General features: G+C 25.9%; 3 protein-coding genes across 4 annotated transcripts; 1 reads left to right on the forward strand and 2 right to left on the reverse strand.

The window, feature by feature from the left end:
• Positions 1-3,066: 3,066 nt before the first annotated feature.
• Pabp2 (poly(A) binding protein nuclear 1) lies at positions 3,067-4,879 on the reverse strand. Of its 2 annotated transcripts, none has more exons than XM_017907210.1 (7): positions 4,801-4,879; positions 4,126-4,262; positions 3,890-4,004; positions 3,733-3,800; positions 3,405-3,646; positions 3,218-3,310; positions 3,067-3,138 (listed from the first exon to the last, which is right to left on the reverse strand). In XM_017907210.1, exons 2-7 carry the CDS (start codon positions 4,258-4,260, stop codon positions 3,105-3,107), a joined length of 687 nt encoding a protein of 228 aa, XP_017762699.1. In that variant the 5' UTR covers positions 4,261-4,262; positions 4,801-4,879; the 3' UTR covers positions 3,067-3,104. The 2 variants fall into 2 exon arrangements, with proteins under 2 accessions (XP_017762699.1, XP_017762698.1); XM_017907209.1 differs by having other exon boundaries at positions 4,793-4,879.
• A 512-nt stretch (positions 4,880-5,391) lies between these two features.
• On the forward strand, positions 5,392-6,184 carry LOC108552591 (magnesium-dependent phosphatase 1). The gene is made up of 4 exons (XM_017907214.1): positions 5,392-5,437; positions 5,558-5,612; positions 5,686-5,907; positions 6,028-6,184. The coding sequence occupies exons 1-4, from the start codon at positions 5,392-5,394 to the stop codon at positions 6,182-6,184; spliced, it is 480 nt and encodes a 159-aa protein (XP_017762703.1).
• A 202-nt stretch (positions 6,185-6,386) lies between these two features.
• On the reverse strand, positions 6,387-7,942 carry LOC108552593 (DNA primase large subunit). Its single transcript, XM_017907216.1, has 4 exons — positions 7,764-7,942; positions 7,363-7,631; positions 6,699-7,276; positions 6,387-6,629 (listed from the first exon to the last, which is right to left on the reverse strand). The coding sequence occupies exons 1-4, from the start codon at positions 7,940-7,942 to the stop codon at positions 6,387-6,389; spliced, it is 1,269 nt and encodes a 422-aa protein (XP_017762705.1).
• Positions 7,943-12,434: the final 4,492 nt, after the last annotated feature.

Genomic DNA, 12,434 nt, shown 5'->3' on the forward strand with positions numbered 1-12,434 from the left:
ACAGTAGTAAATATTTTGTTGTTGTATTTTTAATATTTTGAGTTCAGGTCTTCAATTTTTTTCTGTTACATCCTACTTAAACCTTTCTATTACTTGAAAATTTTGTAGAGATTAATTGTGCATTTATATGCCTTCAGAGATATAAGGAAATACAAATCTCTAATAAAACAAATATAATGATATTCTGATTATATCTGATCTGATTATTAAAATATTATTAATTTGTATGAATAAATTTATACATTTGATAATATTAATTAAAATGTAAAAATGTCGATTTAAATACTACTGAATATTAATAAACGCAAATCATTAATCCTTTGAAGTTAATTTTATTGTATCTATTCTTTATAATAACATTAACATTAATGTATATAAGTCCAATAATATACGCAGTATGCGATTTTTAAGCCAAGAAAATTTTTATTGACCACCCAATCATGTTACATTTATATATTACACTTATATGTTAATTATTTTTTCTTTTCTTTTCTTTCTTTCTTTCTTTTTCTTAATGGAACGTAAAAATTGTTCATGAAATTTGTATGATTATCACTCAATTGATGCTGATGCTGCACTGCACCTGCAAAATACTTAGCGACATGGAAGTAACGTTACGAAATGTGGTTCGATTATTAATATGTGGAAACTTGGCTCTCCTCCTAACATCATAGCACAGTGGATTAATAGTTCAAAAACATTTTACACGCATCTTACAAATTAGTAGCAATATGTTTGAGATAAAATTGAGGATGTATAGTTAGTAATAAATAAATGAAAGTTGCACATATTAATATGAATAAATCATATTTTTCTCTTACCTTTTTTTGTAGAAGTTATAACAATCTTTAATTTTCGCAACTTTCACTTACTGTGCATACAAAAGTTACTATAAATTATAGTAATATGGTATTACTCTAGATATTTACATTGCAGTTCAATTTTTTTCATTTGAGACCTAAAGTATAGTTTCAAAGTATAAGTTTATATAATGGAAAAATGCGAAATTATTAAACAAACACTACTAGAGAGTTATTACAAATATATTAAAACTATATTGTAATAACAATACTTAAATACATCATGAACTTCATTTTTTAGCCATAATTATATCAGCCTTTATATTATACCAAAAATATTTCTAAAATTATTATTGCTATATTATAATTTATTAAAATCATTTTCTAAATCGCTAATGTATTTCTCCCAATATATATTGTGTATACTACAAAAATTGTTCTCTTTGTGTACAATTTAATATTATCTTAACATATTTAATACTATTATCATCATTTTTATTAACAGTCACAATTATATTTATGTAATTTAAAATTGATGACCTTTTTATATATCATGTTAATTTGTTTTAAGTAGGAAAAAATCTCATTTTAAATGCACTATTTATATTAAACTCAATAAAAATTTGAATAAATAACAGAAACACGTGAGCTTTGCTATAAATCATAATATTATAAAAAGCAGATTACATTTTAGGAAATATTCTACTGTAATTATTAAAAAATTAGTATTTAAATTGTTCTGAATTAAAAAAAACAATTACAAAGAGAAAAATAATATAAGTTACAGACATCTTACAATTATTTAGGTATGCATAAAAAGGAATGACATTTTTTATTTTGATATAACTCAAGATACAAACGTAAATTTTTTCAAAATGCATAACAGATTAACGATTACATTTTTTGTGCTAAAATAGTATTTAATATTTATAGAGTTATATATTTATCTACATATCCATATATATAAATTTGCGTGTGCACGAGTATATGTGCGTGCGGTATGCACATGTGCGCGCACACACACATTCACTGTATTTTTTATACATTAATATAATGTTACTAACATCCCAATGTTTCATATATTTTTGTAATCTAAATAAACTGAAGATCTTGGAAACTAATAAAGGCTGATACTACAGAATTAATTGGATTTCACTGTAAATTATGTAAAAACTTAATTGAACTGCAATTGCAAATTATCGCTGATCTACATTTGTAATTTTTATATGAAGATTTATTAAATCAAATATGATTAATTGTGCCCATCTTTGTCCAATCTTTTTTTTTTTCTTTTGACATGAGGTTTTTTCTTTCTCTTTTTTTTCCCATCGTATCAGTTTTTTTTTCTGTGGACATATCATAAGAATTTACTTAAACACCTTAGCTACATGATAGTGTAATGCGTGATCATAAAAATATGTAAGTTTTGTGTAACCTATAAATAAGATATGCACAAAAACTTACAATATCTAATTTTATAATTCACGTGGCCATACTCTATAATGAATACCACATATTTGTGTAAAAATAACACAAAATAAAACATTCATTACTGCAAATTATTTGAAAATAGCAAATTATTGTATAATTATATTTTTTTTGTAAATTAGAGTAGCATTAAAACATAAAATTATATTCATATTAAATATAGTGTTCTATTTTAAATAACATTTAAAATATGGCCAGGTGTTAAGGTTGAATACAAATTTAGAGCACGAGGTATAGCATTTCCTAAGAAAGCTAATGTATCTAGATATGAATTTTGCAATATCCACTATAAAAAATTGATGGATACCTTTTAATATTTTTAATTTTGAATTATTAGCATCATAAATTTACAATTTTTTAAGTTAAATCATATAGATACATCAGAGTATTAAAACAAGGATCTAATACATACAATAATTGTCACTGGAAAAATAATAATTTTACATTCATTCAGGAATGGCTAGTGAATGTTACGATTTATTTTTTTCATCATTTATCTTATTTATAATTCTGCAATAATATCACGTCGAAGATTTATTACTTCACCAGCATTTCCTATAAATGCGTTGTTCTATGATACATACCATGAGTGTTCAAACAGAAAATCTTTAATGTTATAGTATAGTTATGCAATACAAAATAGATTAAAAATATCTTGCTTCTAACGAATATAATTATTTATATGTATAAAAATTTATTATGCTTTCACTGGATATTTTATGTTTGAACGATCACAGGAAGAAAATAGCTCATAAACCACAATAATATAAAAACTTACCTTAATTTGTAAAATTCCAGTACAATGCATTAAAACGGTCAATACGGCATGTAGTATCCTCGCCTGTAGCTCCTATGCAGAAAATATATTACAAAAAGAAACTATTTAGAATTAATGATTTTAAAAATTAATATATAATTTTACAATATACCTAGATCGCCTTATAGGTCTATATCCAAAATATGCACTACCACGTATGATTCCTCTGGCTATACCTCGGTAGCCTCGTGCTCCTCGTGGTCCCCTAAAAATTCATGCATGTTGTATTTAGTGCTCCTAAGTGGTACTACACATAGAATACATAGAAATATTTTATATGTAACATATTTTTACTATACCTATTTGTCACTGACAACCCTGGTCTATTTGTTCTTTTAGGCAATACTTTAATTTGACGTCCTCTAAACATAGTTTCATCCAAAGCCATAGCTGTTTGAACTGAATCACGCTCTGCAAATTCTATGTAAGCAAAACCTTTTGGGTGTCCATCAAATTTATTGCACAAAATTGTTACTCTGTTAATGCTACCACAGCCATGAAAATGTTGTTCTAATTCTTCTGCTGTGGCACCATAATCAACCTTAAATTTTTTGCAGGTAATACATATTAATTAATTAAGAAATATTAATCAATTGATTAACAATTTAAATAAAATGTATAACTTACATTACCAACATAAATGGATCTATTATCAACTTCCATTTTATCCTCGAGAGACATATTTAATGGACTTGCTAAAAATTTTGAAAAATATGTATTAATCATTCATAAAAGATCATTATTTTTTAATAGTACATTGAAATTAATATAACATATAACTTACTTATTCCAGGTGGACTACCCATATTCATCTGTTTGTCCACTTCAGATTGTAATTGTTTTAATTTTTCTGCTTCTTCTTCCATTTCTCTAACACGTGCTTTAATAGCCTCTAATTCCTATAAAAAAAAAAAAAAGAAAGAATGAAAATATAATAAATATCGAACAAAGCAAAAAACATCATAGAAAATTTTATGACATATGTTCATTTATTTATGATAATAAAATAGAACAAAATACCGGATCATCAATATTTGCTTCATTTAATTCACGTTTTACACCATCACACTGCATAATGACATCTCCATCTTGACCATTTTCGAGTCCATCTAGACCATCAATATGATCAGCAGCTAAAAGATCCGATTCAGACATTTCTGCAAGTACAAGATACTATAGTTATATAGACATATGAAGATATAAATGTACATATAAAACATAAAAATACTAATAACAAAATATAAGCATTATTATCAAATATCAGATCATGTATCACCAAAATTGAAATTAATATTAAGCGAATGTTAAAGTACAAATTATTAAAAAGAGATGTATAAAATATTCTATCATGTAAAAAATATATTGTGCAGCCAAGAAATAATTATGATCTGAAAATGCATTTATAGTATCTAAAAATTATTCAAATTAGCAATAAAACTTATTAAAATTGTTTCTAATATTGTATAATATAAAAAATTATATTATTTTCCTTAAATTAATGTCATTATAACATACTTTCTAATGTTATGATATGTAAAGCAGCTAAACCTAATTTCAGTAACAATATAATTTCGTAAAAACAATACTAATAATGTGCATTATAACAAATTATACGTTCGCAATCATTATAAGATATAAATAATATTAATACTTATTATTGTCAATTACACGAAAAAATATAACGTACGTGTATACCTTCAGACGTTTTTAATATCTAAAATAACAATTTTATGATAAATTTAATAATTATTTGCAATCAACACTTCACAGTTCTATAAACTCACTAAACGAGATTGACGCTACTACTGAACAAGGTGAAGAAAATTTAAGGTTTACATAAATTAGAAAATCGCCTTAACATGCATCCTATTTATGATTGGTCGCAATGAAATATAGGATTTTAATGTAATTGGTTACTTAAACGAATAACATATTTTCGCGTACACAAATATTTAACAATTTTATAAAATCCTCTTACTAAAAAAGTAAAATTAATTTTGAAAGAAACGATATTGCTTCTTTCTACGTGAAACAACTTTCATTAACCTTTCTGTATAAGAAATAATATTTTTACTAATACTTTATATAGTATTTTAATGAAGTACTATTATAGTACTGTTGGTACTAGGTGTTTGTAGTACTTCTATAGAGAGCTGTAAAAGAATAACGCTATGTCTATTTCAATGTTAAATAAAAATTACAGTTAAAATATATATGATTTATAAAATTATCTAAAATCTTGTAATGTTAATATTTAATAATTCAGTTTAAAATTATAAACAAAAAATGTGTAAAACAAATCGTAAACCAAAAATAATTGTTTTTGATCTAGGTTACAAATTATATTCTTTCTTCTTAATTATCTTTTTTTACATAAAATATTATTTATTTACTTTTTTATTATGTATGCTAGTTATAAAATGCATTAAACAGTAATTTAATTATATTTTAGATTATACTTTATGGCCATTTTGGGTTGATACTCATGTATCTCCTCCTTTTAAAAAGTCAGTTTTAAAACAATATAATTTTAATATCTTATAATTGTTGAGAGAAAAATTATTATTGAATTTGTTTAAGGAAAGGAAATACTGTGATAGACTCCCATAATAAAATTATAAAATATTACAAAGAAGTACCTGATGTTTTAAAATGTTTATATGAAGAAGGATATGAACTTGGTGTTGCATCTCGTACCTCAGAGATAAGCGGTGCAAATCAATTATTAAATTTATTTAATTGGGATAAATATTTTAAATATAAAGAAATTTATCCTGGAATTAAAGTAACTCATTTTTCTAAGTAAGTTTCAATAAAATTTAATTCAAAATACAATTTTACATACTCGTTAATTTTTATTTCTATATAGTATTATTTATTTTTGTTTTCTTAATAAATATTACTAATAAATTTTTTTTTCAGAATTCAAAAAGCATCAGGTATTGATTATAAAGATATGATGTTTTTTGACGATGAACACAGAAATATTATTGATGTAGGTAAACTTGGTGTTACTTGTATATTTGTTAAAGAAGGTATAACACGTACTCTTGTAGAAGATTCCATTAAAAATTTTTAATGTTTCTGATATTAAATAATTGTATGTACCAAATAAAATTTTATTTTTAATTTAAATATATGTTTTATTATTATTCATCATTATTATTTATGTAAATATTAAAATGTAAGCGATTTAAATTGTTAAAAAGTATTGTATTTTATCAATTGCAAAAATTCATTATTTATACTTAATAATAAGTTTACATTTTAAATATTTAAATTTAATTAATCATTGTTAAGTAATATTGCAAAGGACTATTAATAATAGTATTATTTTTATTATTTTGATTTATCATTTTAAAAAATTCAGCACAAGCAGTTTGAGGTCTTTGAGAAGATATGATTTTCAATAGTTTTACTACGTGGTCATTTGATAATGATAAATATAAAAGACTTTTTAAAGTATCCACATCAAAACTTTTAAATGGGCAACCTCCTTCATATGCAGAATTTGATGGACTTGTCTAATAACACAATAAAATAAATGAGTTTAAATTAAATATAGAAATTTCATAATATAAATTGATACTTACACACATCAATTCGCAAGTAGGTGACTTATAAGTTTTTTTAGATCCTTCTAAGCCATAAAAGTGTCTTATACTGTATATGAATTTTCGTTCATTTGATTGCCAATTATGGGAGCAAATAGAAGAACAGGAATGAGGTTTAGAATATTCTTCTTTCCAATAACTTATAGCATCTTCTAATTTCATTCCACTATCTTTCAAAAACAAACTATAATATAAACGAGCATAATGACTAAGCCTGTGCGTCTTTCTTAGTTTTGTGTGCAAGTGTTGCATACAAAGTGGAAAATTTTTTACTTCTGTATCTATGTTTTCTTTAGTTATGTATCCATATTTGGTAGATATTTGATGATTTTCTTTAAATATTATAGTATAAATTTTGTGATATAAATAATTGAATCTAATATCTTGGTTTATAGTATGCTGTGCTTTTGATTTCATGTTTATTACTTCCTTAGTCATATAAGTGCAAAACAATGATTTTAATATTTTTTTCCATTTGAAACAATATATGATAGCATATCCTGCATTCAAGTCTAATTCTCTTTTTTTTATTAAATCTGGTACTACTTCATATCGTACTTGAAAAATTAATATTAAAATAATTTTTAAATATTTGAATTATTAAAATACATTGATTTGTTTATACACATTTACATATACGTACCTTTGGTTTTAAAAAGATTACAATTCTTTATATGATTTTTTGACACAAGATGTTTGAAGACAAATGGTTTTGAGAAAAAGCTACACACATCGATTAATGTTTCACTAATCAATTTCTTTTTATCCGTATGTTCTCTTAATTGATACAAAATACTTTTAAATAATCTATATAATTGTCTAGGTAAAATATAATCCAACCTACTTTGAAATAATAATGCTTCTCTGATAATCCAATAATTATATAACTGTTCTGACATAGATACTAATAACCTAGAATAATTATAATTATTTATAGTTATTAAAACATTAAATGACATAGAAGAATATAAATTTTCTGAATTGAAATGAACAACAATTGCTTGAAACTTGATAGTTATTGTAATTATTTCAATAAAAACTTACCGCAATATAAAATGTCCGATTTTGTCATATGCTGAATTTTCTAACAGATATTCAAAGTTACCAGTGAAATTGTGAGCTTTACCTTCATATAATAATTGCAAATATTCTAACCTATTAAAAACGCATTTCTCTAAAATATGAAATGATACTTGTCCTGTGGGTATTTTAATATAGAACATCTTTTGAATATGTAATTTTTTATACGTATTACTATTTTTGTATTTTAATAAGAATTTTGCATTCTAATAGAATGTATAATATTGTACTATTACAATTAGTTATGCTTTAGTGATTAAGTTCAAATGTCATACATAAATTTGTTTATTATGGTTACTATTCTTTTAATTTATTCAAAATATTTTTGTTATTTATTTGCATTATGAGTAAATAAATAGATTATAATTACATTCTTATAGTTATTTTGTCAATTAGATTTAAGAAAAAATTGCATTTTAGTAGTGTGGGTAAACATTTTGCAGTCTTTTTATCATTATTGAATTTAAATATTTCGAAATATTTATCGATATTAAAATACATTTTTTAATTTACTACATAGTATTTATTTGTATAAAAACATACTTTTCATAATAACCGATTACACAACGTGTAGGCATGAGAACACTTTACTCTTATAGGTGGAATTAATCAATGATAAAAATCGTATCTCAAATTCAAAACTGTCGAAAAAATTTTAACTTTCTCTATAATCTGTAATATTCATTAGGTGATTCTTTGTAGAATTTACTTTCCTGAACACGAATTTGTAATCGAAATTGTTCCATGAAAATTGCATAAGAATGTTGAACAAAGTACGAGCTTCTCGATACATTTGCAAAAGTTCATGAATTAATTATAGAAACTTCGCAATTTGTTAATTTTACGCTGTATCAATTTTCACTACCGGAGCTTCCCTGTCTTTTTCTAATCGTTTCCTGTCCTCCCCATTCGCATGTGGTATCGGCAAATTCCATGTCATCTGTGATCCGTTTACTGAACCTGAGCTTCGATTCAAAATCATAGATGGCGCTGATTGCAATTTAATAGATAACTAACTCTGGTTATGTGCTCCGAATATATTTTAATAAATCAAATCGGCAGTGGAAAATTCACTAATTAATCAATATCTGTGATTAATTTATGAACTTTTATAATTGCATCGTAAAGCCAGATCCTTCAAAAACTTTCCAATATATTTTTCGATATAAATTTGTCCCTAATTAATTAATTATTAATAATTATTCTACGAAATGTTTGAATTATTGCCGAAGATCGCCGAAGACGCCATTGGTTTTTCATTAATTACTATCCTTTACGCAATTAATTTATGAATCTTTATGCACTCATTATAAAGACAATATTCTTGCAAGTCTTCTCATATCACTTTTGTTCACATTTTGATTCTAGTTTCGGTGAGTATTAAATATTTTCACGGAAGGTCGTGATGGTCGCCGTTACGAAAACATAGACGCCATAAAGCAAAAATTAATAACTAACAATTTAGAGTTAAATTCTTCACGAATATTATATAGGAATGTAGCCTGAAGTTCCAGCTTTGCAATGAAATTATAAAAGTTCACAAATTAGTTACACAAATTGAGTAATTAATAATTTTTCATTGCCAGGGCCATTTTATCCTTTTCTAACCTCACTCTGTCCTTGTCTACCACGTGACCAGCTCGTCGACGACCTCCTTGCCTATCCTATATTCCTATCACTTTTGGAGCATTTGGAGCCAAATAATAGATGGCGCTGATCGAAACTACCGAATGAAAAACCACGTGACCCGTTGGGCGGGAGAAATAAAACAATAAAAGGACATAAATAATTATAACACATTTTTCTTCGTTTTTTTTACTCTCTTAAAAGCCAGACGAACATGAAGTCACAGATGAAGATGCGTTGTTTTATTCTTGGTAAAAAGAAAACGAAACTTCAATGGTTATATGTTAAAGTACTTTTTATTCACTTTGAAAGTTTCACATATATATGTTAATTATTAACGACATAATAAATAATGACAAATAGACATTAGAATCTGAGTAGATGTCCGTATCACGGGCCGTTGCGAGGAAAAGATGTTTCGTAATAAATATCACGTAACAATTATCATTACAATGACCATATATATATGTAACAATATTTATAGATATATACACACTACTGCAAATAATTCTATTTAAATAAAAGAGTTATCATAATAATTATAGATATTGGTTTATCTTGCATCTATCTTTCTTATCATGCATCTCCTCGGCTTTCTCTCGTGCTAAACCTGATAAGGAGTTCTTTATTCCCTATTCATTTTTCTCTATATCTTTATCATCTTCATCATCATCTATTTTATAATTTTCTACTTTTTTCGGTTCTTTTTTTGCATCTCTTAATTTATTTTTTATCCTTTCCTTTATTGCTCTGAAAATATAAATATAAGACAGTCAATAAAAATTCCTACTTTCTATAACATGGTTATAATGTAAGCAATAAACTAACTCCTTTTCTTCCTTTATAACTTATGATTCTTCTCAGGTTTTTACTTCCTCGTCAATTTCCCAATCGTTAATACAGTTTTCCTTCCTTTCTTTATTTGCAAGTTCAGGTAGTACAACAGCTGGTTATGAGCTTAATTCTGAATCAGTTAAATGATCACGAGATGAAATGCCCTGATCAATAAACTTTTTATTTAATATCACAGATTCTTCTTCATCTTCAACTGCTTCTTCAACAAATGATAAAAGATTGAAATCTCTGTAACAAAATTTTTCATTGCAAAGAATAATGCTATCAGTAACTAAACTAGTATCATCAATTAAACCACTCACTAACTAAAATCATATATGTTTGCAGAATTTAGATAGTAATTAGTAACTATAAGTAACTAATTACTATCTAAATTCTGCAAACATACATGATTTTTACTTTACTACTGCTGTTTTAGTTTTTAAACTGTCCTTAACTTCTTCACTTTCTTGTACTATTATTCTTGGTATAATATCAGAAAATGGATTGTTCAATATTTAAGTTTTTCTTATTTTTAGAGGATAAAATGGCCTAACATTCTACAAAGAAGGGAAAATATTATATTTATATCAATTCTTGATATATTTTCTTGTAAACATTAAATTTACCTCATCTACAAGTGCTTCTTCAAGTTCAAGCATGTTGTATATAGTTTCTCCAGTAACCTTACAAAAGATTGTATGTTTATTCTGCAATTCCAATGTATAACCAAGAGTAAAGAAGAATTGGGAACTATTGTCATCTTCTCCAGCATTAGCCATAGCAATTAAACCTCGTACACAGGAACGTAATCTTGTATGAAAATCGTCCTAAAACATATATATCCAATAATTATCTTTGTATAAGAAAGGAATTTATTTTATTTTTAAATATAGTCTCACTTTAAATGGTTCTTCAAATATGCATTTATTACCTTTTCCTGTACCTGTGAGATCATTTACTCTTCTCACTGCTATCATTCGAACCTCTCTTTTCTTTATATATCTCAACTCCATCATTCTGAAATATAACACATTAATGCTGGTCAACAACATTTTTCTATGTAAGAGCTTACATTTCTTTTTCCACATTTATCATTTATCAACATTCAGACTCTATATTCAATTTATCTTTACCTTTCCTAATTATTACCAAGTGCTCATTCTCCATCTCTTCAACGATCCTTATATTTGCATGTCAATGCCACACATCCTTCTCTGTTGATACATATGTTATCCCTTTCCTGTTTCTTGATTCGACATAACATTTCCTCTTCTCACTGCTTTTATTCGAACTTCTCTTTTTTCTTTTCTCTCTCAGCTTCATCATTCTGAAATATAACACATTAACGATGATCAGTGACTTTGCCCATGGATATCAATATTTATTCAGATCAAGAACACAACATACCTTTCAATCTCAATGTATTCTCTATATCTTGTTATAAGAGGCCAACATTCTAAATTAATTTTATACCCTTTTGTCTGTCTACACCATCTCCCTTTTCTGAATCTTTAATTGATCATTAAATATTTTTGTCTTGATGATATATATCATACCATACATGTTTCTATTACTGCTTCAATCTTTTCTGGCTATAAAAAATAATTCTTGGAACCTAATGGCTCTACGCTGGTAATATTTCACGAGTCCAATATTTTCCTGTTGTACGTGCCCATTTACTTCACTTTGTATTTTTACAACCACACTCTCCAATCACTAATAAAAGATGGCTTATGTCTCACGTTATTTATTTGCAATTGAAAGTTATGCTAGTACAAACACTTACATTCTTTTGATTACTGAATTTCTGTGATTAATTTATGAACTTTTATAATTGCGTTGAAATAACCTATATTTGCAGACTTTTCATGTGCCAGATAAAGAAGCGAACGCTGATTGTCTAATTAGAACCACTGTTTGGGCTGCACTTATTAACGAATGTAGAAAACTTTATGGGGTTTTGAAATGAACAAAAGAAACGGAAGAGAATGTGTATTAGTTATTTATGCCGTTTTATTGTTTACTTTATTCCGCCCTTCACGTAATATGATTTTAAGCTCTCTCCTGGTGCCATCTGTGCTCATCTTACCGAACCTGAGGTTCCAGTCTAAACTCATAATATATTTTAATAAATCAAATCGGCAGTGGAAAATTCACTAATTACTCAATATC

The sequence above is a fragment of the Eufriesea mexicana genome, unplaced genomic scaffold (genome assembly GCF_001483705.2).
Source record: "Eufriesea mexicana isolate 0111107269 unplaced genomic scaffold, ASM148370v2 scaffold7347, whole genome shotgun sequence".
NCBI classification, from domain to species: Eukaryota; Metazoa; Arthropoda; class Insecta; order Hymenoptera; family Apidae; genus Eufriesea; species Eufriesea mexicana.

Coding starts and splice junctions, on each gene's coding strand:
- Pabp2 (XM_017907210.1), bottom strand. CDS start 4,260: ATGTCTGAATCGGATCTTTTAGCTGCTGATCATATTGATGGTCTAGAT. Junction 4,005..4,125: donor AAGCAAATATTGATGATCCG/GTATTTTGTTCT, acceptor TTTTTTTTATAG/GAATTAGAGGCTATTAAAGC. Junction 3,311..3,404: donor GGGTTGTCAGTGACAAATAG/GTATAGTAAAAA, acceptor ATGAATTTTTAG/GGGACCACGAGGAGCACGAG.
- LOC108552593 (XM_017907216.1), bottom strand. CDS start 7,942: ATGTTCTATATTAAAATACCCACAGGACAAGTATCATTTCATATTTTA. Junction 7,277..7,362: donor TAATCTTTTTAAAACCAAAG/GTACGTATATGT, acceptor TAATTTTTCAAG/TACGATATGAAGTAGTACCA. Junction 6,630..6,698: donor CTACTTGCGAATTGATGTGT/GTAAGTATCAAT, acceptor TTGTGTTATTAG/ACAAGTCCATCAAATTCTGC.
- LOC108552591 (XM_017907214.1), top strand. CDS start 5,392: ATGTGTAAAACAAATCGTAAACCAAAAATAATTGTTTTTGATCTAG. Junction 5,438..5,557: donor AATAATTGTTTTTGATCTAG/GTTACAAATTAT, acceptor ATTATATTTTAG/ATTATACTTTATGGCCATTT. Junction 5,613..5,685: donor GTATCTCCTCCTTTTAAAAA/GTCAGTTTTAAA, acceptor AATTTGTTTAAG/GAAAGGAAATACTGTGATAG.